Source organism: Montipora capricornis, chromosome 4 (assembly GCF_036669925.1).
Source record: "Montipora capricornis isolate CH-2021 chromosome 4, ASM3666992v2, whole genome shotgun sequence".
Lineage (NCBI taxonomy): Eukaryota > Metazoa > Cnidaria > Anthozoa > Scleractinia > Acroporidae > Montipora > Montipora capricornis.
Genome location: NC_090886.1, coordinates 42,400,403 through 42,422,902, shown reverse-complemented (window position 1 = coordinate 42,422,902; position 22,500 = coordinate 42,400,403). Strand labels below are relative to the sequence as shown.

Here is a 22,500-nt window from a genome sequence, read left to right as displayed (position 1 = left end):
ATTAAAGTGTCTAAACATACAGGAGCAATTAAGTAAGTTATCAGTAACTATCTCAAATGAAACTGTTACTAAACTTTTTAAATCTCATCCACATACAAGTACATTTACTCCCATCTATGCAAAATTAATTACAACCATTTTACAGATTCAACCTCATCAATACAAAAAAAAAGAGAAATAAAATAATGGTAAAAAGCTAACTAACCCTCTAGGAGAACTGGCAGGAGACAAGCTGGACGAGGACTTTGATTTGGCTGTTAGCAGTTTGTCCAGAGTCAACTCGCTAGCCACAAGTACCAGCTGAAAAAAAAAAAACACATATTACAGAAGGGTGAATTGTTTGTTCATTTATAATTGTAGGTGTTACAAAAAAAAAACATAACAGTCCAGTGAGTAAATTTTAAACCTTGCCTTAGCCATCCTTTTCCTGTACAACTCATCCTGGTCATCACTGATAAGGTAAACGAGAGAAAAAAGATCAATAATTCTACGTTAATTTTTCTTAAGTACTGTTTCACAAGGTGTTTCAAGGGATGAACACTCACAAGAACTCTGATGGAAGAATAACATGCTTCCTCATTCTTTGATAGACTTTCAGGAAGACATCTGCCAGAGCAGAAGGCCTAGAATCATAAAAGTAATTACCTTAGATAAGTGCAACTGTGGATGGTATAGGCGTATTAAATGCACACCATAGAGATAGAAAAACAGTTGCTGGTATCACAAAGTTCCCTGCATTGGAGAGAACCTTGAATAGTGGATTGTCAGCCGTGCAGTCACTATTGTCATGATCTGATTAAGGTCAGAGAGTTAGCAAAGCAGGTGAATGTTGTTGATTTTGTTGGTGGTCTGAGCTAGTGTAACAGATTCACGTGCCAAAATCAACTGGCTATGCGAACGAGAACCACTGTGGGCCAGAAGCTGTAAGATGACTAGGAGGAGAAGGTTGTGAAATTTTGCCAGTTTGTATCATGATGAAAGGGGCAGCTTGGAATCCACAGAGATCAAGTCTTCAACATGGATGAAGTTCCCACGACGTTTGACGCCCCATATTCCATAAAACCCGAGCTGAAATCATTACTGCAACAACTACCGGTCACAAGAAAACAGGCTTCACTGTTGTCCTTGCATGCCCAGAATCAGGGAAGAAGCTCAAGCCTATAGTGATCTTTAAGCGCAAAATGATGCTGAAAGAAAATCCCCCAGGTAGTGTGGTTGACCACTGCTAGTAACGGTTTTTGAACTGAACTCACTATGTATTTGAAGATGAATGAACGTTGACAGTAACTTTCATTTCTCCATGTACATAGTTTTCAAAAACTTTTCCCTTATTTAATACGTTGACAGATTCGAATTTACTTTAAAGATTTCAGTTTGTTTTGAGTATCCTTTCCTTTCCCTCACCCTTCCACCCATGTGAATCGGATTTTCACACTCTCAACAAACAACTTGGTGTTACGGATCAAAATATACGCTAATTAGACATCACCTATTATGTAGTAGTGTCGCTGAGTCGTATAAAAGCATGTAAAGGGTGTGACTACATGGTTTGGTCACGTTTTATGCTTACATGCTTTCTTGGACTTCACAGTTTCTCTGGTTTCGTGGTTGTCATGCTTTCACTGGTTTCATTGGGGTCGAGGCTGTCATTGCTTTGCTAGTTTCAAGGGTGTCATGGTTCACTGGTTTCGTGGGTTTCACTGGTTTCCCTGGTTTTCGTCGGTGTCATAGTCTTGCTGGTTTTGTCAGTTTCATGGTTTCACTGGTTTCGTGGGTTCAAGCACTTCATGGTTTTGCTGGTTTTGTTGGCTTTGTGGGTGGCAAGTTTTTGCTTCTCTGGAGGGTTTTATGGTTTCACTCGTTTCATGGGTTTCGTGGTTTCAATGGTTTTGTGGGTAGCAATTAAGGTTTTGCTGCTTTCGTGGGTTTCATGGTTTTACTTGTTATGTGAGTGTCACGGTTTCACTAGTTTTGAGGGGGTCGTGGTTTCACTGGTTTCACTGGTTTTGTTGGTTTCATGGTCTTACTGGTTTCATGGGTGTCAAGGGTTTGCGGATTTCGTGGTTTCACTGATTTTGTGGTTTCATTGTTTCACTGGTTTCGTGGGTTTCATGCTTTCACTGGTTTCGGGGGTGTCATGGTTTCGCTGATTTCTTGAATTTCATGGTTTCACTGGTTTTGTGGGTTTTATAATTTTACTGTTTTCATGGATGTTATGGTTTCCTGGGTGTCATGGATTTGCTGGTTTCATGGTTTCACTGGTTTTGTGGGTGCCATGGTTTTACTGGTTTTGTTGGTTTCATGGTTTCACTGGTTTCGTGGGTATCATAGTTTTGCTGGTTTCATGGTCTGACTGGTTTTGTGGATGTTGTAGTTTTACTGGTTTCATGGGTTTCGCTGATTTCATGGGTTTCATGGTTTTCCTGGTTTTGTGGGTTTCATGGTTTTCCTGGTTTTGTGAGTACCATGGGTTTGCTACTTTTGTGGGTTTCAGTCGTCAATCAATGAAAAACAAAATCTGCTTTTATCAAACAAGTTGATAAAAAGTTAATTAATTTTATTATGAGTGTTGTAACAGAGATTTATGAGGTAATGTTCTAAGCATTAGCACTTCTAATTCACTGAGACAAGGGGCTAATACTCAAAATGTCAGCTCTCAAATCTTTGTCAACTTGTCTGATAAAAGAGAGAAGAGAGCCAACTGGTTTGCCTCCGGCCAGTTGGGATTCTTAACAGTTGTTGTTGTTGTGTTCTGTTGTTTCGTTGATTGTTTCAGATTGGCCCTGAAAAGCCCCTTTGGGGAGTGGTCAATTAAGTATGTATTGTATTTTTTTTTTTTTTTAAGAGAAGAGAAGAAGCCAACCATAGTCAAAGGCAACCCGAAGGCTCCTTTTTCCTCAGCCTCTACAGTAATTTACGGCATCTAGCGTAACTCACTGCAGGGGTGGGTGCCACTCTTAACCTGTTGCATGCACAATTTCTCCCCAGTAATACTGGTACTCATTTTACCCACCACAAATGGATGGAAAAACTGAGTGAACTTTGGAATCCATGAGCTGGGATTCGAACCCGGAGTGCGGGAATGCAGTCTGGCAGCAATACCCACAAGGGTCAATTAGCCAATCAGCCTGTTAGTCAGGAAGCCAGGCAGTGATTGAGCGAACCACTCAGTCACCGAAACCAACCAGCTAGACATTTAGACAATTCTTTTGTATTACCACGAAGTAAGGTAGTCAGTCAAACCAGGCAACCAGCTACCACATTCAATCACCACTTTGTCATCTCTTTGTCAAACCGCAGGTCAACAGCAAATTTGCTTCAATAGGCCAAGCTCTGCCACTTTTATAGTTACAAAGATTATTGATCAAAACAGTCCTATCACAACTCACCACTTCTTATTGTTCTGGGCAGCAAGACTAATTCCATACTGATTCATCAAATCAATGATTCCACTGTTTGATAAAAAAAAGGCAAAATAATTAGGAAAGTTGCTTTAAAAATAATAATAGTAATTTTGTTCCCTTAAACTGCCTTCCCCCCCCCCCCCCCCCCTCCACCTTCCAATGACAAGAAAAAGCAACTGGTGTTAGACAGAGTAAAATCTATTAAGTGCCACTCCTAGGCAATGACAGGCAATGGGTTAAAATGCTACTACAATCCGAATGACGTTTTTAACTTGATTAATTTTGCTTGAATCCCAAACTCACCCATTTTCCATCTGTTCTTTAACAAAGGTTAAAATATCCAAAGTTTCGGCTTCACCTGAGATGACTTCATCATAAGTGCTTCTATCTGCAGGAAAATTGAAAAAAAAAAAAACAAACTTGTAAACCATAGAGTCAAGCCTATGAAAAACATGGACTTAAAAAAAAATAATGTATGTATGGCTCTGAAACTTTCCCTTTCTAGTTATGCAGAAAAGCTATTGTGAAGTGTATTATTAACTGTAAAGGTAAACAGCACCATAAGTAAGGTTTGTATGAACGATAATGCCAATGCCAGTTGACTGACAGAAGATTAATCTACAATCCATGTTGTTAAGTATGATTTATATATAGTGCTTTAGAACTTCAAACTGGAAACTCATCTGCTAGCACAGCCACAGTTTTCAGTGAAAATTAACAGCAGGAAATGAACATATCTGGTAGCAGTTCATTTTCAATAAATACCAGTAAAAGATAATTAATACACTGTACTTCATACCAGTAAAAGCACCTTCCCTAGATCTAACATCTACCATCAGTGACTGGCTATTCCTATAAATGAAATGTTATCTATGTTTAATTTAAAATAAGTAATGGCAGTCTGAGCAATACTTAAAGCAAGATAATTTCTGTATTTAAATTGAAATAGTCGGTTAAAGCTCCCAAATGGGATACATAATTTTATGCATAGGGGAATGGTCAGCAGATAATACAATTGCTATTGGTGTGGGAGTAAGAGTGATTCTTTTGTAATATGTCATAAGAATAATAAATAAACTTTAACTTGAAACTTGTCGCCCACCTCTTGCAACCCTAATTGCCTATCTTTCTTGCCAGCATAACTACAAAAAGTGTGTCTGTTCAAGCTTGAACATAAACAACCTTGCAATCACATTTAAGGCTGTTATCTTGAACACTGACTCTAGCTGTCCAAAGAGTGCATGGATTATAAGCACTATCAACTCTACAATCACATTCTACTGGAAAAACTCATTGAAGTTTGATAGCAGTTTATACTGGTTAGTGATTTCAGGATTGAAGATTTACCTACAAACGCATAGTTGAATCATTGTGTGGTTTCTCTCCTTTCACTACTAATGTAAAGAAAGGGAGTAAAGAAATACATGACTGTACAAACCAAAATAATTCTTTTCAAGCCTGGAAACCTGCAATATTGGTACCTTTGACTTAATGTTCCATCTGACAGGCTATCTTGGCTACTGTCATCATCGATGCTCACTGCAGGTCTAAAGATTTATGATAATACATGTATAAGATCAAACACAAGGCAAAGTTGATTAGAGATATTAGATGCAGATAATTAATTTAGAAACTTGAATAAAATTAATAATGTAATTATTAATTTTGACACAACAATTTTGCATTATGAGCTTACACCAACCTGAATAGTGAAGGAAGAAAAGAAGATACTAGTTCTTTGTAGTTAACCTCTTCCTCCTTCTTTTTGTTTGTTCTGACCTAAAAATTAATAATGCCATTAACACTAAACAAAAATTTCAACATTCTACTTAGGAAACACAAGTTATGTGTAGGATACTAGGAAACCGACAACTACATGTACTTATAAACTGTCATCAAGTATTGAGAGGTAATAAAGTATAACGACAAAAGGCTTGCCCATGGCATGATATTGGGGAATTGTCACCAAACGGTATTTTTAGTTGACAATCACTGTGATGTGTTGCGCGTTTTACATGTAGTAGGTATCATTTTGAAGTTTTAAATACCTGGATGCGAGTACACATTTGGATTGATTTAATACATGCACACGCTTTAATGGCACTATAATAGTAATAACTATCAATCAATCAATCAATCAACATCTTACATGTATCATAATATGACAGATTTACAATACAGTTTTGTTACCCACAACTAGCGTATACAATGTAGCTATTCAAGGTGGGCAACAATATCATTGAAAGCTACATGTATAAATAATTTAAGTAACTTTTGTTCCAGCTTAACTATAATATTATTTTCTTGGCTTACAGCCGAGCTACATGTATGTCATGCGTGACCAGTATCCACGACACTGAAATGAACCACCGAATTCCTTTTTGGAGCTTCCAAGATTTGAATGGAATCCTCAAAGATTGTTGCAAAAGTTGGTACGAAAAATGCGCAATAACTGAACAATAATTCATCAAATACTTGAAATAGTTTCCCCTTTTCAACACAATTTATTTTATAATAAAACGAAAGTTCATAGCTAACCTTTGTGATAAATCAAGGAAATTCAGAATCTCTAGAGCAAAGTTCGAAACTGGTATGCAGATTTGAATACTCAGTTCAAATTTCAAAACTACTGGTCAAGCATGACATAGCATGACTGTTAAAACAGGACTCAAAATGCTAACTTAAAGTCTTTTACAACCTTTTGACAAAAATGGGTTAAAATCTTCATTGTACCATAAAATTTAAGGCAAAAACTTGATCATAATTTTTACAGAGGAAGAAACAATTCAAACTTCACAGAAACATGATTAAGAACCCCAACTCCAATTCCAACCCCAACAAAGATATTTTTGAAAGAAAGATTGTCAAGTCCATGCTTACCCGTGCTGAACGTCTCTTTGGAAGAAAGTCGCTTTCTATTGCACTTGGAGGCGGCTTCTTTCTCTTTGCTCCCTTCTTGCCCTTTTCATCATGATTGTCTCCTACAAGTTGATTCAAGACAGCCAAGTTGATCAACAGTAAATAAACACACATAATTATACAAGTGAGTCCCAAAAGAAGACAAAAATGATACACAATGTTCCAGCTACACTGATATGATAATTTATTACACTACTGTAACATGTACATACTGTACGTGCACTTAACACTGGAGATACACTTGACATTGGCACAAAGTGAATCTTGTAACAATTATGCACGACCTCTGTTTTACATTTGAGTAATGTGACATGTACTTCTGAACATTACTCTGTATGTGGCAAGTGTGACCCCAGAGAAAAATTTCTTACCCAACATAGAGAATCAACAGACTTAAACCATGTACCGGAGGGTGTATAGTGCAGGTTACAGGATTGTTTTATCATACATGTAACTGAAACAACTCAAACCTTTACAAAAATGCTAAACTTAGGTTTAAACATTACCTACACGTAAACAATGTTTAATTAAGTACATGTAGTGTTAAGACCTAAAATTAATTTTGCATTAGTACAATGTAAAGATTTGAGTTGTTTCAGCTATGGTGAAAAAATGACCTGCAACCCTAACCTGCAGTTTTAATACACACTCCAAATCACATACAGTGTAATGGAATCAGTCCTGTGAAACATCGATCAATAGTGAGTGCTTTCACCACTGCATGAACTTTGCTTCTTCTCAAATGTCCTTATTATTGCTTTTTTTCGACAGCCAAGCTAAAGAAAGAAATAATTGTTGCCACTAGAGTGCAGTAATATTGATGCCGACCTGTTTGAACATTCTTGAAGACTGCAAAACCCTCTGTGGAGAAACTTGAGCTGGAATAATCAGGCACTTTAACAACAGAAGCTCTATATGACATGGAGATATCTGAAAAAAAAAGTTAATAATTCAACAAACCATAATAAGTATAATTAATTTTATAAATAATTATTGTTACCGAAACGTCTCTACGCAAGCATTAGACACTCTGTTATTTACCTGGTGTGACAATAGCTTTGTAATATCCTTCCAAGTCAACCCTGCGGCCAAGTGGCTGTGGAAAAAGTGGTCCAACAATTAGAGCAAATTTGACAGCAGTAGTGTTGATGCTACGTAACAATACAATGTACAATCATGATTGTAAAAATGAATATGTGTCAGTTGTTGCAAAACAGGGTTGTCCAAAAGTACCAGTGACAAATGGCATCAAATGCTTCTTTCATCTGCACATACAAATACAGTGTCCCATACAACGTCATAATTGTTTACTTAAGAAATCAAAACAGTCAGAACAAACTCATTCAGCTGCGCTTACTGTTGTGCTACACTAATCTTGTAGCTCGCAACAGGAATTGTGTAGCGTGCCATGTGATTAATGCACCACATGAAACACAACGTAACCTGGTTACCACTTACTTTTGAGTGGTACTGTACAAAAAGTCATGTGTATGTACTATTATACATTATGAAGCTTTGTTTTCTGAGCTCACCTGGGGATTATCCTGTGATGTTAGGTGATCATAGAGAGCAATAAAGCATTCACCAAGGCTTGCCCACCTTGAAGAACGAAAATTACAAGTGCAAAATACAATTCAGTTGTGATGTTAAGAGCAGATGGACTGATCGTCTGCAAAAAAGGAGAGCTGTCAAGTGCTCCATACTGGGGCAAGCTGAGGCCATTCTTCCCATATTACATACCGGTATCTAACCCTTTAGTACCTTAATTCCCCTATAAAAATGATTGTTGAAGTCCACAAAGAATTATTGGAATAGAAGCCATCAACCCTTTTGCCCCTTAGGGGTTCAACATGAATGAGTAAAATCTTCAGGATTGAGAAACGAAGATCTATAAGTGAGTAGCACTCATGAGAGGATTCCTTCAATTGGACTTCTGTCTGTTTTGCTGCTATGTGGTCTCATCGATCAGTAGTGCATTCAGAAGATTACACCAAGCCAACCACATTGCTGAAGGAAAGGCCAGACCACAACACCGGGAACACCATGCCCTACCCTTTTCGACTAGAGTGTGGCACTGAGTTTATGAACATTGAAGGGCTGTGAGACAGGGCCTACGGTTTATAGTCCTTATCTGAGAAGACTTGAAAGTCTTACAATTTGCAAATGAAACTACAAAGGCAGCACTTTATCCTCCTGAGTGTTAATTGATCCAGCCCAAATCAAACTCACTACCTCCTGCATGGCAGCCCGATGCTCAACCAACTGAGCCACCAGTGGTATTATTAATAAATATTATACTAAATTCACTAAATGTATGGTCCCGAGAGAAAACAAAACTAACTACCGTAGTTTTGGAAGGGACCAGACATTAAGTGCTTTGTTATACATTACATAGTGCTAGGGCATCCAGAGAATGCAACAACTGCGACTTGGGATAAAATTGAATTTGATCAAAGGCATGTGACTAAGAATCAACCAATCACAGTGCTTGTTTTGTTAAGTGAAATTCTAGGTACACATGTACAAAAATAAAGTTTGTTGCTTGTGCATGTGTGGATGTGTGCGTTTAAATTATCCACCTGGAAAAAGGAAACTACAGTGTAATTGGCTACTTAATATTGAAGAAGCCGAAGTCTAATTTGTCGAAGACAAAATATTAAGCCATTTTTGTTGTCAGTGTTTTATTTCAAGCCAGAATGTCCACAGGCAAATCCAGGGCCCTAACTACAATCCACGGTGCCTTTTATCTTCTTTATACAATGTATTTGTACACTGCAGAAGAAGAAGAAGTCATTAAAGAAAAACTTACATGTACACGTGATGCAGAAAATGGATTGTGTAATGGGTGGTGCATTGTCCTCATTGCCAATTTCAAAATTCAGAGGATACTGACAGGAATCAGGCAGATGTGAGCCTTATTAAAGTTTCACTTTGTTCATTTCCTAATAATAGGGTGTGAACTCTACATTAAATACATGTATATGTAAACCAGGCAAAGTGGAAAAAATCTTACGTGTGTGAAGTCAAAGGCTTCACAGGTGAATATGGTGGAGGAGGGGCTCTATCTGCTTCAACAAGTTTAAGCCTTTCCTCTCTGAGATGAAGAGCTTCTTTCACAAACTGTAAAACAAAAGTATGACATGTAAATTACCCCATATCTGATAACAGAGTCATCGGAAAACTGTTTAATTAAAAGACTACCTCTTTTTGTATCTCGTTGCTCTCTTCGTCATCCAACACACTGCACACAAAAAGATTCCTGTAAATTAAGATTTAGTAAATTTTTTTAACTGCACAGTGGCCATGTTTTCACCAGCGGTTTTCATGATCGCTTTATAGTGAGTGACAACTGGAAATTGCATGAAAACAGTTGCTTTTCCAACTCACTTAACGCTAAGCAAGTTGGCAATGTTCAATGGTATTGTCATTAAATTTATCTAAAACCACAGCTTTGATGACGTTTTACAAGGAACACTACATCAATGACACTATACACTATAGCTGTGTTCACACTCAACGTTGATTATGATCAACTGAAGTATATAAATTATCAGGCTATCATACTCCATTCAATTTTATTCAATTATGGTTCTGTTCACATCTGCAAAAATTCAAATACAATATGCAGGGTAACCTCACAGTGTGAGACAAAATGACGCCATATAGCGTGGCTGCCACTATTATCACCACCATCATGTGTGCTTGAGGCGAGAAGACAACCAAGGATAGCTTCGGAGAATAGAAGAAGACAAATCCAAACCTTGGCTCCATAAAGCGATTCTAAAGAAGTTGCATCTGCTCATACCACCACATGCTCGCCATTGTGTTCAATTACGCATTGTAATTACTTCAAATAACCCCTTTGAGGTTGTTTTGAGTAATTATAATCCAGTAAAGTGTTATAATCAGGGACTGCAATTAGTTGATGTGAACCCATTTCATATTTAATTCGATTATAATTCAATCATAATCGAGGCCTAATGTGAACACGGCTTATGACTCTGACCTGGAGCAGCCCTGGTGGAGAAGAATAACTTTCTCTCACATGTCAGTCAGGCCGCTGTTGTGCTCTACCCAAACAAAAATTCCAGTTCATGGAGAGAAGCATAGACTTTGTATGATTCAGAGTATCAGGCTCCACTATCGAACCCCTCCTGAAATACCTAGACACCATCAGAGAATTCCCCCTCAGAATAATTCTACAACAGATACAACTGTATCAGAAGTTGGTTTGGCCTTGTCAACCAGGTGGTGAACTATGCTCTGCTACGTGACCTAATGAAGCCTTCTCTCAGCCTCCACTGCAAGTTATTTAAAGAAGCTACCATTCTCGCCATCCATCAGGGCATGGAGATCTTCAACGCGCAGAAATGTACTTGCCTTTGCCCTGAGTCTGTTCTGACTTAAACAGTGCACACTCCCTTGGCGCTCCAACATCAAACACCTGCGCATTAAGTCTAACCATGCTGAGACACCCCTCGCAATAAGCCTCAGCAAACAGCACCTCCCCTAAAGCACCCAGAATCCCTGATAAAGTAGAGTCAGCACTAATGACGGCTATTACAACATGTAGCAATGGCACTTCCAAACTGCGTATAATCTCTTGGTCCCTCATAGTGCAAAAGGCTTCCACAGACACCTCTCTGAGCCACCTCATGAAGCTGACCACATGGGGGGAACCAGGTTTGGCATTCAAAAAACCCTCCATTGCATCTTTCTCATCTCTCACCCAGACCATGTCCTTGTACCTTGTCGCTCCATCGCAATGTCCTGAATCACCAGAGAACAACAACAATGGAACAGTGTTCTCACATCATTGATTATTGGTCAGGGATGAATGTGTGGATTGCAACAGAAATGCACCCTCATAGGCTGCCATACTGCTACCGGGCAACAACCCCTGACCCAAAGAAACTGGAGAAATTTTGAAATTTTGTTGGAGAAATTTTCAAACCCGTATGTCCGCCCAATTTGGCATCAGGGATAAGCTGCCAAGGAGGATGTTCTCCACTCATCGATTGCTGACACAACCGAATCCCTGAAAGAAAACCTGGTCCCAGGTCTTTCCTCAAGTAATCAACTGACTGGGGACTACAAGGAGTCAGCCACGTTTGTGTTTTGAATTCAACAAGTGATTTCATGAACTGATTAACATTATTGTTTATCTATTTGACACCTTACAGATTTCTTGTAAGTGTTCTTGTTTCCCTTGACTAAGTTTGGTTTAATTAATATTGTAAATCCACTGTTCTCATTCACTTGTAAAACGGTTCCTTTGTCATTGACATCATTTTTATTAAAATTAAAATTTATTATTGTTCATTGAGAAGTCTATTTCTTCAGAATGGGACTTTAATAGATTTTACACTGTCTAAGGTAGGACAATTTTACTCGTCAATGGGGCCGGGCGGTTCAGGAGTCAACGGGTCAACAATATTATTTGTATAATTATACATGTATTGTGTAGAGAATTAAAACCCTACGCTTTATAAGCACACTTTAGCATGAAGGAATTGTAAAATTATTCTGTTTTCATCAGCTATAACACCTTAAGTGCTGGCTGTCTCCTTTTATGTTAGGTTCCTCTGAAAATATTTGATTCTTTAGAGCCAATCCTAGAAAAAATAAGGAAACAGGGGAAAGCACTTTTACCATAAATTATACATGAACAATCATGACTTGTAACTATGCAGATTTTCAATATAAAGCATATTTGTTATTAAATATAATGTAACAAGTACATGGTCTACTTTCAATACATAAAACGTAAGCCCAAGTGAAGGGACGAATCTAGGAAAAATGGTGAAGTCCTGGTTTCCAAAACAACTAGCCCTGAAGGTGCAAGTTTCTAGGGGGGTCTAAGGGCATGCACCCACAGGACTTTTTTTTGGATTTTAACTCCCAAAAGTCCCCTTTCCCATGCATGTTTGTGAGTCATGCAAACAGGATATTGGCTAATCCCATCCTCCTTAAGTGGAAAATAACACGGCCAGTGTTTGACGAAGCCCGGAAATTGACAAAAAAGTTTTTTCAGACCACTTTTCAAGAAATCTTTCAACTTGGAAATTTACTCTATTAAAAAATAAATGTGCATGTATATTATTATGGGAAATCTGACTGATTTCTGTAAAACGTTGGAAACTGGTATAGATCCGCCCCTGATCGAAGTGAAGTTTTTATAGCCAGAACAAGTCTTCTTGTACATTTTATTAACAGATGCGGGAAATTACTGTCAGTCATCGGAAATTGCCTGATGGAAATTTGAAAAATTAATGTCCAATCATTTTTAACGGGCCATAGGCCAACTCGTGACTTTTAGCAGAAAGAACACGAGACCCACTTAGCGAGAAAAAACAAGCACTGTAATGGCACTTAATTGGCACCTACCTTTCGGGTAATCCTCATCTCTCTCCAGTGCCTTTGAAATCATGACAAGACAGGCTAATGAACAAAAAACAAAGGAAACACCATGCAAAAGAAGTTATTAAAACTTGGTTAAATTATGACAAGGCAAGGAAAAAAATTAATATAATTAATGATAGTTTATTGTTACTTCTAATTTCCTTTCATTAAATTCTTCCAGATACTGTCAGTATGTCCAGAGTTTCACCTAATTACATCTACATCAAAAAACTCAGCAAAGTCCCTTTTTGACTCGTGGCTGTTTCTGCTTAGGTGGCCTCATACACCACAAGCCTTTTTAGAGACATCATCGCCAAGCCGGCCACTTCTGCTGGAGAGAACAGAACAGCCACAACACAGGGGACTTTATCCCCTACTCTTCTCTAATAGTGTGTGGGTTCTTTAATGTCCCACAGGGAACTTATGAACATAGAAGATATTTGTGAGACGGGTCCTACGGTTTATAGTCCTTATCCGAGAAGACTTGAAAGTATGTCCATTTGCAGATGAAATTACAAAGGCAGCACTTTCTCCTCAGTTATTTTAAGATCCTGAGTGTTGATCCGGCCGGGGTTTGAACCTGCGACCTCCCGCATGACAGCCCGTTAGCTTTCAATTGGTATTAGATGCATGCAAATTTTGATAATTGTCACAAAGTGTTCTCTTACATGTAACTTTCTCTTCAACTGTGACATTACTTGCACATTGTTTGCCTAGAATACATGTAACCTTGTTCCCAGGGAACCCCTGGGAATGAGGTTGGAATACATGTAGACCCAATGAAAATCAAAAAGTCACCCCATACAACCACATTGTACTGTTCCAGTAAACAAAAAATGTTGCGATTACCCCAACTTTCAAAATACCAATTGAAAGCTAATGTTCACCTGATTGTTGTAAATACATAATTGACACTTAGCATCAAATTAGTTGCAATCCTGGGCATTAGTGTCATTTTCAACCTTCCTCCAAAAAAGTACTTCGAATTGCACGCTTTAATGTAAAAAATGAGGCTAAATGGAGTTTAGGCACAGTTGAAATCAAGACTGCTGCTCAGTGGTTACCCGTTAAACTGACCTTCTCACTCTGGGGCAGCCCTATAACTTTTTGCAGGCATTTACATGTACATGTACATCATGGTTGCATTACAGTGGCTTGTTTGCTGCTGGCTATTAGAAGATCATTTTTTGCTTGTTGTATTCAAAGCTTTCCCTCCCCTACACTCCCAAATCCTGGTGAGTATCAGGTTGGTATACACTCCCCTGCCTACTCTGGGTAGGGGAGTCAGGGCAGCTTAGTAGGGGAGTCAGGGCGGCTTAGCGGTTATCAACTGTGCTTTCCAACTCTGTGAGCCACATTCCAGCCTAAGCCCCGAGGTCGTACAATGTCTGTGGGCTGAGTTTCAGTCGATCTCAATCTCCCCCTGAGGGTTTTTCTCTGGGTACTCTGGTTTTCCTCCCTCCTCAAAATCGACTCTAAGTCATTTACATCCAGCTCTCTGGTATCCTTCCCTTTTATTGAAGTGAATGAATCAAGTTGGTATTATTTATTATTTATATTAATTAAGACAGACATATGAATGCCATATTGCAATTTGCCTAAAGTTTGAATACATGAAAGTTATCAAAGTCAGTTGTGTCTGAATTACATATTCATATAATTATGCTTAAGTTTATTGTTGGTAAACATCATTGAGTTCAGCAAAGTACAGCATACATGTACATGTAGTTCCCCCTAAAGAACAACAAGCAAACTTGGAAGACCAAAGCATGTGTTAATGAGCCTTCTAAACTCAAGAGCATGGTTGTGGCAGCCTGTTGGGTTGTCATCCCCAACAGGTTGCCCCATTGAGTCTTAGCGTATTAATTTTTACAACAAGAGAGTTAATTAAAGTTTGCATTTTGTTATTCAAGAAAACTTCAGCTAGTCGTCAGAATGGGCCTTGAACCTGCACGTAAAATCCCTGGATCTCACAGCATACACCTTTACCCTTTGACGTCCAAACTGGCCCAAACCGGCCAGACGATTTTACTCATCATTGGGAGCCCCTGGGAGTCAATGGGTTAATATTACTCTGCCACAATGCCTCCTTATGTACTTACTATAATAGTCTCCAACGGCAAACAGCACAGTGCAGAGCAGGTCCAGACAAGGCCAGTGCTTTGGATTACATTTCAAACCCTGGCAAAAGGCAAAACATGGATTTGAAATTATGCAAAATTCCACATCCATAATAATGCTAAACATTGTGGGCATGTCTTTTCAAGGATGCACTTGCTGCAACTCTCAGTACAAAACTCGAACTACAGCTGTAGCTTTCAAGGTCAAAGAGCTTTTTTTAACATCGCTAAACATAATTTAGGCAAAGTTAATCTCAAGCCAATGCAGCGTGTGGCCTTTTCGCAGCAAGTGAGCGTGTCTTTATCTTGAGGGTGCCCCAGAATCTAGGAGGGCTTGCTTAAGCATGGCCATACAATCTTTGGCCATTTTTGCGGGCCATTTTTGCAGATTCATTGAGCCTCACCCTTCCTGTCCCAAGGCTACTTTGTCATGGAGGTAAATATCTGATCAGGTAAGTGCTTTTCTGACCACTGAACCCTGTTCCAGTGTGACAGTGAAGATTCGTACAACATGTACCTGCTTCAGGGTGGTTCCCACAAGCAATTTGCCAGGGAAACCACCCTATGGTACTGGTGCCTGGATCACAACAGGACCCTTTCTGCTAACTTTTAAGGCACCAGTTCCCAAGTTCATTAAGTGCATCAATGTGTTTACTGTAAGAGTTAAAATTACCAGTGTGTCATTTATCATTTTACAAGCTTGTTATTTCTCAGCAGAAGCATCCTTTTTGAAGGGTGAGAGTTACATGTACAGTATATCTAAGAAATGTTTATGTGATAATAATTAAAACCTCTTCAAATGAGTGCCGTGCCAGACAGAGGTCAAAAGTCTTCATTGCCACTACTCCTAGATGGTACCATACGGTCACATCTGAATCATCCAGAGCAACAGCCTGGAAAGAAACAGTAAGAATTATTTAGAGATGCATACTATCATCTGCCAACTGTATAATAATCACATTATTGTAACATAAATGCAAAAACGTTTGCCCATTAACAGAACATCAGAATGCTGACAATAGGGAGATGAATGCAAGGGAAGTGAAGGATCAACCCCTGGCAGTAATGACAATAATAATAATAATTGCCTGGATTTTTGTTTCTCTTTTTGTGTGGTCTCATTCAATCAGAAGCCCTAGTTCAACCCCATGAATAAAAAGCATCTGCCCTCACCAACCATAAAGTAACCTTCAATACACGTATATCATTCCCTACACTTACAGGTGTAACTTACATGCACAGTGAGATGGGGTCTGAAAGGTATTCTCTTACACTTTTGACTCCTGAACTGCCCATCCCTCCCCTCCCCCCAATTCCAGTTTAAGTCTCATTCCGGGGAGTCAATGGGTTAACAGAATGACTGTAAGGACTAACAACTAATTTAACCAACCTTAGGTTTTTTATGATCATAAATGTTGGCAACTAAGAAATATACTTAATCATGTTTTAACCGACCACCTCCCTACAAGGCTTTTCAAGGCCAATGAAACAAAACATAGAAAAAAGTTTAAGAATCCCAACCAGTGGCAAGCAGGCTTGTTGTCTGCAGTGTGTACAAGCCTAACAAAGGAGCTACACGTAATACTGTAAATGGATTTTGCAGAAAATGTTTAACTGGTGATGGTGCCTCCATATTACTGTAGATCTTGCTGGGATACAATTCCATGACCTCACATGATAAAAAAACACTGGGCTTATAAAAACATTGGTCACTATTATTGGTTGGTACATGTACCAGTATGTACATGTAATTGATTGCATCAATTCACAGTTTGAGTCACCTGCAGATATGCATCTATAGACTTCTCCCACTGTTCTCTTTTCTCTGCCAGTGAAGCCAAGTTTTTGAAAGCAGAATATTTCAGCACATGACCAGCTTCAGTTAACCCAGCATCATCATCAACAGGAGGGGCCTACATACAGTAATTTATTTTAAGTCAAAAAATCAATTAACAATAAAATAAATTAATTAGCATCTTTCATTCAGCTTTTTAAAATTAATGATGAACACAATTTTTTCATGGTACACAAGATGAAAAAACAGATGAATGAAACAATGAATCAAACTAAAGGAGAGTTCTCAGCCAAAAACAATTCTCCTTCTATTACCTCTTTTACTAGGGCGGAATTCAAAAGCTGATTATAAGCTTCTTCCGAAGCTGTGTAATCTCCTTTCTGTTGCAAGGCGAGGCCTTTGTTGTAAAGCTCCAAGGCCTCTGACTCCTGTTTGGTAAATAAATTTTAAGTTAGATTAAGTTAGGAAAAAACCGACAGTCTTTTGAGATCCTTCATTGACCATAAGACCATAGAGAGCCTGGTTTGGGATTAAAAAAAGAATATTTTAATTTGTACTGCAAAACCTACATTGTAAATCTAGTTACTTTTCCATTGGAGAGGCTGGTACAAACATTAATGAGTTCTTCCCTGCAAATTTAAAGCTGTAACCAATAAACCATGCAGAATGCTGCTTTTATATTATTTTAATCCATGGTAAGACAAACCAAGTTTTAAATGACTCAGCCATGTATTTTGTGCTTTCATGCATACAAGATAATTACTGGTTTTCACTCACGTGATCAACAGCCATGTTTTTCAACGAAAACAAAAGGAAGCGTTGTGACGTCATGTGAAAACCAAGAATATTAACTAACAGTTACAGTTGTGTTAAAAGTGAAATAATGCCCAAACATATAATCTGTGATCAACATGTACCCAAACAAGATTTGCACGCGGGTTGAGCAACACTGTTACAGTAACTGTCGATGCAATTAATGTTCTACAGCTACACATGTATGTACCACAACATAAGCATGGAGGACCATATCATGTTTTAAAAAGGTTTATTCCTCTGGGAATTAAACTTGTCATAATTATCACTGGTACTTGATGACATACCCTACTATCATAGTACCTACAGTGTGAAACCTCAACTTTGTCTTCAGAGATACAGTGTACATGTACATGCATGTACTAAACATATTTATTGCAACTTTCAGTTCAAGGAAAGTTCTACATGTATATATACATAGGCATGTGTGTTGATTTATCTATGTATATTTGCCATAGGCTAGGTAAGCCATACTCACCCCCACCCCCCCCCCCCCTCCCCGAGTTAAAACGTTTTCCTCGGGGGTTGGTGTGGCTACAAATTGGCTTTGTTTGCCATAGTTATAGGCTCTATAGGTGGTTTTCATGTTACATCATTGCAGCCATATGTCGGTGGAGGAAACCAAAAGATCACTCATTAGCTCTCTTTGTTCGTCCACCAGCATTTTTGTGCATTACATTATTGTTATATGTTACCCTAGAGATTGCTTGCAGGCCACCTATGGTCTCTACCCTACCTTAGCTTGCTTTACACTTTCCTGGGTAGGCTCTGGTTCACTTTCCTCACTCGAGTCATCATTTAATGCGCATAGTCGAATCTTAAATTGTGCATAAAAAATCTTTCAGTAAATATAATCTTAAGCCTAAATTTGCGCTGCAAAACGTCAAAATAAATTGGTAGAGCGCAAGTCTGCGAAGTAAAAAGATGAAACAAATCAAAGCTTAAAAGACCTACCATAATCTCCCTCTGCAATTCACTCAGATATTACAAGTTAAAGAGGTAGTAACTCTGGGCAAAACAAGACGAAACTGTGCTCCAAGCACCAAAATCAAAACACATGTAAGCCGCCATCTTGCATCTTCAGATGGAGAGGCTACTAAGCTCGTCTGGTTCCAGGCTATCAAGATGGTGGATCGCGGGGTTTTCGAAAACCTTTACAACCATTTGGATGTATTTCCCTGAAAGTTAAATGAAATGTCTAGACTCACACAGCAAAGTGGCGACAACAATCGTTACATTCTTGTGGCCAAGTTGGACAATGCTCGTAATCTTCATAGCATCCTGAAAGCGGTTCATTTCAAAGAGGTAAATTCGTCTAAATTATTCGGTAGACGGTACCCAGTAGACTGTTGTAGCAGCTCTCGTAATCTGCTATCGTTTGGTATTGTAAGCAGCTTTAATTGTTTTTTTAGAGTAGATTATTGTTTCAATTGTTTAGTCTTTTGTTTTTGGCTAGGGCAGCGAGCTAATCACGAGAGGTGCTACATCACCCAAATTATTTGAAATTCATTTTCACTGCTAAATTCTAAATCCTTGGGATCCCTTCTCCTTGTCATCGTTTTTTGCAATTGTTGGTGACGTCGTTCTCAACATCCTCCGTCCCTACAACCGTCTCGCGGTCTTCGTCATCATCTGACCCTCTATAGCAACACGCAACCATTGTCATCATCATCATCATTCATTGTCGTCGTCATCGTCATCATCGACAACAGCAGTAGCAGTAGCATCATCTTTGGCATTATTGCTATCATCCTCGTCGTCATCACCATCATTGTCGTCGTCATCATCACCATCCTCTTTATCATCATTTTCAACATTCATTCTCATCCACTGAATCTCTGATCCAACAACATAATCTTCCCCTCCATTCATAAATAGTCCTCACTGTTGATCATTGTCATCTTCATCACCATCACTTTTCCTGGTACTTAAAATCAGGAGAGCACAGGGCTGGCGTACAGACTCACCTTCCACTAATGTGTCCTGGCTTTGATTCCTGCACTCATCATCTCAAATGGATTGAGTTTGTTGGTTCTTGACTCTGCTTTGACATTTACTCTGGTTTTCCCCTTTCCTCAAAAACCAACCTTTGATTTCAATGATTTCAATGTTTAGTGTCCCCAGCACTAGATGACTAGTCTTGACATTATTTAATAATCAACATTAGTGTTGTCATCCAGAGAAATATACTAGAAAAGAGACTGAGCGTCATGATGATACCTTCTACGTGTAGGTTCATAATTTATTAATTTTTATACTAACTTATTATCATTATCAGTCAGCCACCTGTTTTGTGAGTAGCAATGGTCTCAAGTTCACTGTGGAAGATTCAAAGTGTGTGCAAGCCAATGCCTTTGTGCAGAGTGGTATCTTCCAAGACTTTATTTTCAAAGAAGAGAGTGCCACCTTTAGGATAAATTTGAATGTTCTATTGGTAAAGTATTGATTGTTTGACAGTTCAAGAAATTTAAAACTTTGTTTTTCTTTACCTGCACTGAACATTTGCTGGGCAATGATCAGTTCCAGCAAAGGGACACTGAATTTTTTTAAATTTTTCTTTATTCTTCAGGAATGTCTGAATATTTTTGGGTCCTCGAAAGATGCTGGAACTTTTACTGCACTGAAGATGTGTTACGCTGGTTATGGTTCTCCTCTCATTCTCATGTAACTATTGTCGTGCCTGACCTCCTCTTTGTAACATGTCAAGATGACGGGCCTGCCAAGATTAACTCTAGATAGCTACCCGCAGGCCTGTGCATTTGTGTAAATAGCTAAAGTCAAGGATTTTTTGTTGTCAAGATTTCTCAGGTTTCTCTCTTTTCCTATATGTACATGTATATCCCTCAATAGATAAATACTACGATTCTCAGTTGAGTGTGACACTAGGGAAGTTTGGTGACAAAGTTTCAGCATTAAAGTTACCATGTTGTCAAGGGCAACTTCGTTTGTTTCCAAGAGTAACTTTTAGGGCCTTGACGTCACAAGCAATGAGCACGCCAAAATCTACAAATGGTAATGGTTAAATTAAAACTGACGACTGTTACCAGTTAAATGACGTAAAACCCCGAAAAGTTACCCTTGGAAATGAAGCAAGTTGCCCTTGACAACATGGTAACTTTAAAGCTGAAACTTTGTCACCAAACTTCCCTAGTTTTATACTCAACTTTTCTCTTATTTGTAGAATTCTCTTATTTGATAAGATTTGAAATTCTCTGTTTCTAGGTTGGAAGAAGGAGGTGTCCTGACTGACTGCAGTATTCAAACTCAAGAACCTGACGAAACATTAGACTTTGACTTCAGCAGTGCTGAGGTTCTTAACAAGATCATAATGAAAGTAGGATAAATTTATCATTATTAAACTTACATCACCACCTTAATGATTGCTTTCTTTTTTGCAGTTTTTTTTTCTGGCAGAGAAAGAGCATTTTGCCAAGGTTTAGGTTTTCAATCACACATACTTCTGTAGCTTGCTTCAGGAAAATGGATTTTCAAAAGAAATAAAATTTTCACAGGGGAAAAGAAAGGAAGGAAATAAATACACAGTTGTATAAATTTAAAGAGGTCAAGAGTTAATCAATGATTGTTGCATTAATTTGTTAATTAATTGTGTTTCCTGTACAAATGCATGTTAACTGTTTTTACTTACAAAAATTGCTCTAGCAACTCTGTAAGTACTGAACTTTGAAATTCATGAGTTCCAGTAGAACGACAAAAAAACATTCTTTGTACATGTAATTTTGCACATCAATTTAGAAAGGAAACGATGGAAATAGGCTTAAATGTTATACAGAACAGACTGCCCAGAATAACTATGTACTAGAGGGTTGGTTGTTCTAAAAAAAAATTAACGCTCTTTTTTTACATATGATAGTCAGAATGTTTAAAGGAAGCATTTGGTGAGCTGGACATGACCAGTGAAGTGCTTCAGATCCTCATGTCACCAGACAATCCCTTCTTCCGACTTTCAACATTTGGTCATGCTGGAAGTACCCATGTAAGATTCATTCATTTCATAATATTGAACATTGTTATGTGACTATGAAATAAAATGTATATTAATTTTTGTTGTGCAGGTTATAGACAAAGGGGAGAAATGATCCTCTCACGTATCTGGACAATTTAAGCAATTGTCTCTTATAGACACCTGAGAAATTCAGGTGGTTTCAACGAGATTCCAACCCATGACCCCTGCAATGCCGGTGTAATCAGTTCTACCAACAGAGATATGAAGCCACTCAGTTGGGACCTGGTCCATGATAAAATTCATCGAGTTCTTAACAGGAACACATGAACCCAACAAATTGACCTGTTTCCTGCAATTGTGAGTGGCTTCTTACATCTAGCCCAGTTGGTAGAGCATTAAACCGGCATTGCAGCCACCTGAATTTTTCTGAGATGTCTATACTGCAAGAGATAATAATATTAATTGCATAAATTGTTCAGAAGAGTGTGAGGATCACTTCTCTCCTTCGTTATGTAAGTTAGGCTTTTTGTACAATAATTGCACAACCCAAGGCTGTTGTCTAACAGGATCCCGGTAGCCTGTGGCTCCCAAAGAATAGCTCTGGGCGCATTAATTTTTCACAGCAACAACTTACACTTCATATGTTGGGCTCCTATGTTCTCAGCGTTAAGCTCTGAGGGCCCCTTTAAAATTTTATTAGGCAGCAGCCTTGGAACCGATCACATATTTTCACAGTATGTCACGCAAAAACTATCAAGCTTTCCCAAAAAGAGCTTTTGTCTCCCTAAATTTCCTTCTGGCTGAACAAGTTGGACAATAAATTGCCTTAACCTTTGTCCTTCACCTCATGGGTTTCTCAAAATACAGCTAAATTCATTAATAATATTAAAAAATAATACACAGACACTACACACCAGACCATGTAATAACTTTGTCAGCAAAGGATGAAAATCACTGAACATGGTAGCTTCATTTTGATATTATTGCAGTCAGATTTCCCAAAAGATTCAGACATGGTAGAATCATTTGAGTGTCAACAAACCCAGACAAACAGGTATTATAATTATCTAACAATAATTGCAC

General features: G+C 38.4%; 2 protein-coding genes across 2 annotated transcripts in view; one reads left to right on the top strand and one right to left on the bottom strand.

The window, feature by feature from the left end:
- LOC138047009 (calcineurin-binding protein cabin-1-like) overlaps positions 1-18,536 on the bottom strand; it is a 64,431-nt gene extending 45,895 nt beyond the window's left edge. The window contains exons 1-22 of the mRNA XM_068893670.1: positions 18,408-18,536; positions 18,190-18,270; positions 16,955-17,068; positions 16,627-16,758; positions 15,637-15,738; positions 14,828-14,906; positions 12,711-12,764; positions 11,872-11,938; positions 9,525-9,582; positions 9,337-9,443; positions 7,856-7,922; positions 7,365-7,419; positions 7,152-7,253; positions 6,285-6,385; positions 5,107-5,183; positions 4,886-4,951; positions 4,204-4,256; positions 3,708-3,792; positions 3,390-3,452; positions 546-623; positions 412-451; positions 206-300 (exon numbers count right to left, since the gene is read on the bottom strand). Of these exons, the coding sequence (XP_068749771.1) occupies positions 206-300; positions 412-451; positions 546-623; positions 3,390-3,452; positions 3,708-3,792; positions 4,204-4,256; positions 4,886-4,951; positions 5,107-5,183; positions 6,285-6,385; positions 7,152-7,253; positions 7,365-7,419; positions 7,856-7,922; positions 9,337-9,443; positions 9,525-9,582; positions 11,872-11,938; positions 12,711-12,764; positions 14,828-14,906; positions 15,637-15,738; positions 16,627-16,758; positions 16,955-17,068; positions 18,190-18,270; positions 18,408-18,410 (1,679 nt within the window). The 5' untranslated portion in view covers positions 18,411-18,536. The remainder of the gene's footprint in view (positions 1-205; positions 301-411; positions 452-545; positions 624-3,389; positions 3,453-3,707; positions 3,793-4,203; positions 4,257-4,885; positions 4,952-5,106; positions 5,184-6,284; positions 6,386-7,151; positions 7,254-7,364; positions 7,420-7,855; positions 7,923-9,336; positions 9,444-9,524; positions 9,583-11,871; positions 11,939-12,710; positions 12,765-14,827; positions 14,907-15,636; positions 15,739-16,626; positions 16,759-16,954; positions 17,069-18,189; positions 18,271-18,407) is intronic.
- Positions 18,537-18,561: 25 nt separating this feature from the next.
- Positions 18,562-22,500, top strand: part of LOC138047008 (cell cycle checkpoint protein RAD1-like) — an 8,066-nt gene continuing 4,127 nt past the window's right edge. Inside the window, exons 1-6 of the mRNA XM_068893669.1 lie at positions 18,562-18,758; positions 19,732-19,887; positions 20,023-20,117; positions 20,676-20,787; positions 21,325-21,447; positions 22,407-22,471. Coding sequence (XP_068749770.1) covers positions 18,648-18,758; positions 19,732-19,887; positions 20,023-20,117; positions 20,676-20,787; positions 21,325-21,447; positions 22,407-22,471 — 662 coding nt within the window. The 5' untranslated portion in view covers positions 18,562-18,647. The remainder of the gene's footprint in view (positions 18,759-19,731; positions 19,888-20,022; positions 20,118-20,675; positions 20,788-21,324; positions 21,448-22,406; positions 22,472-22,500) is intronic.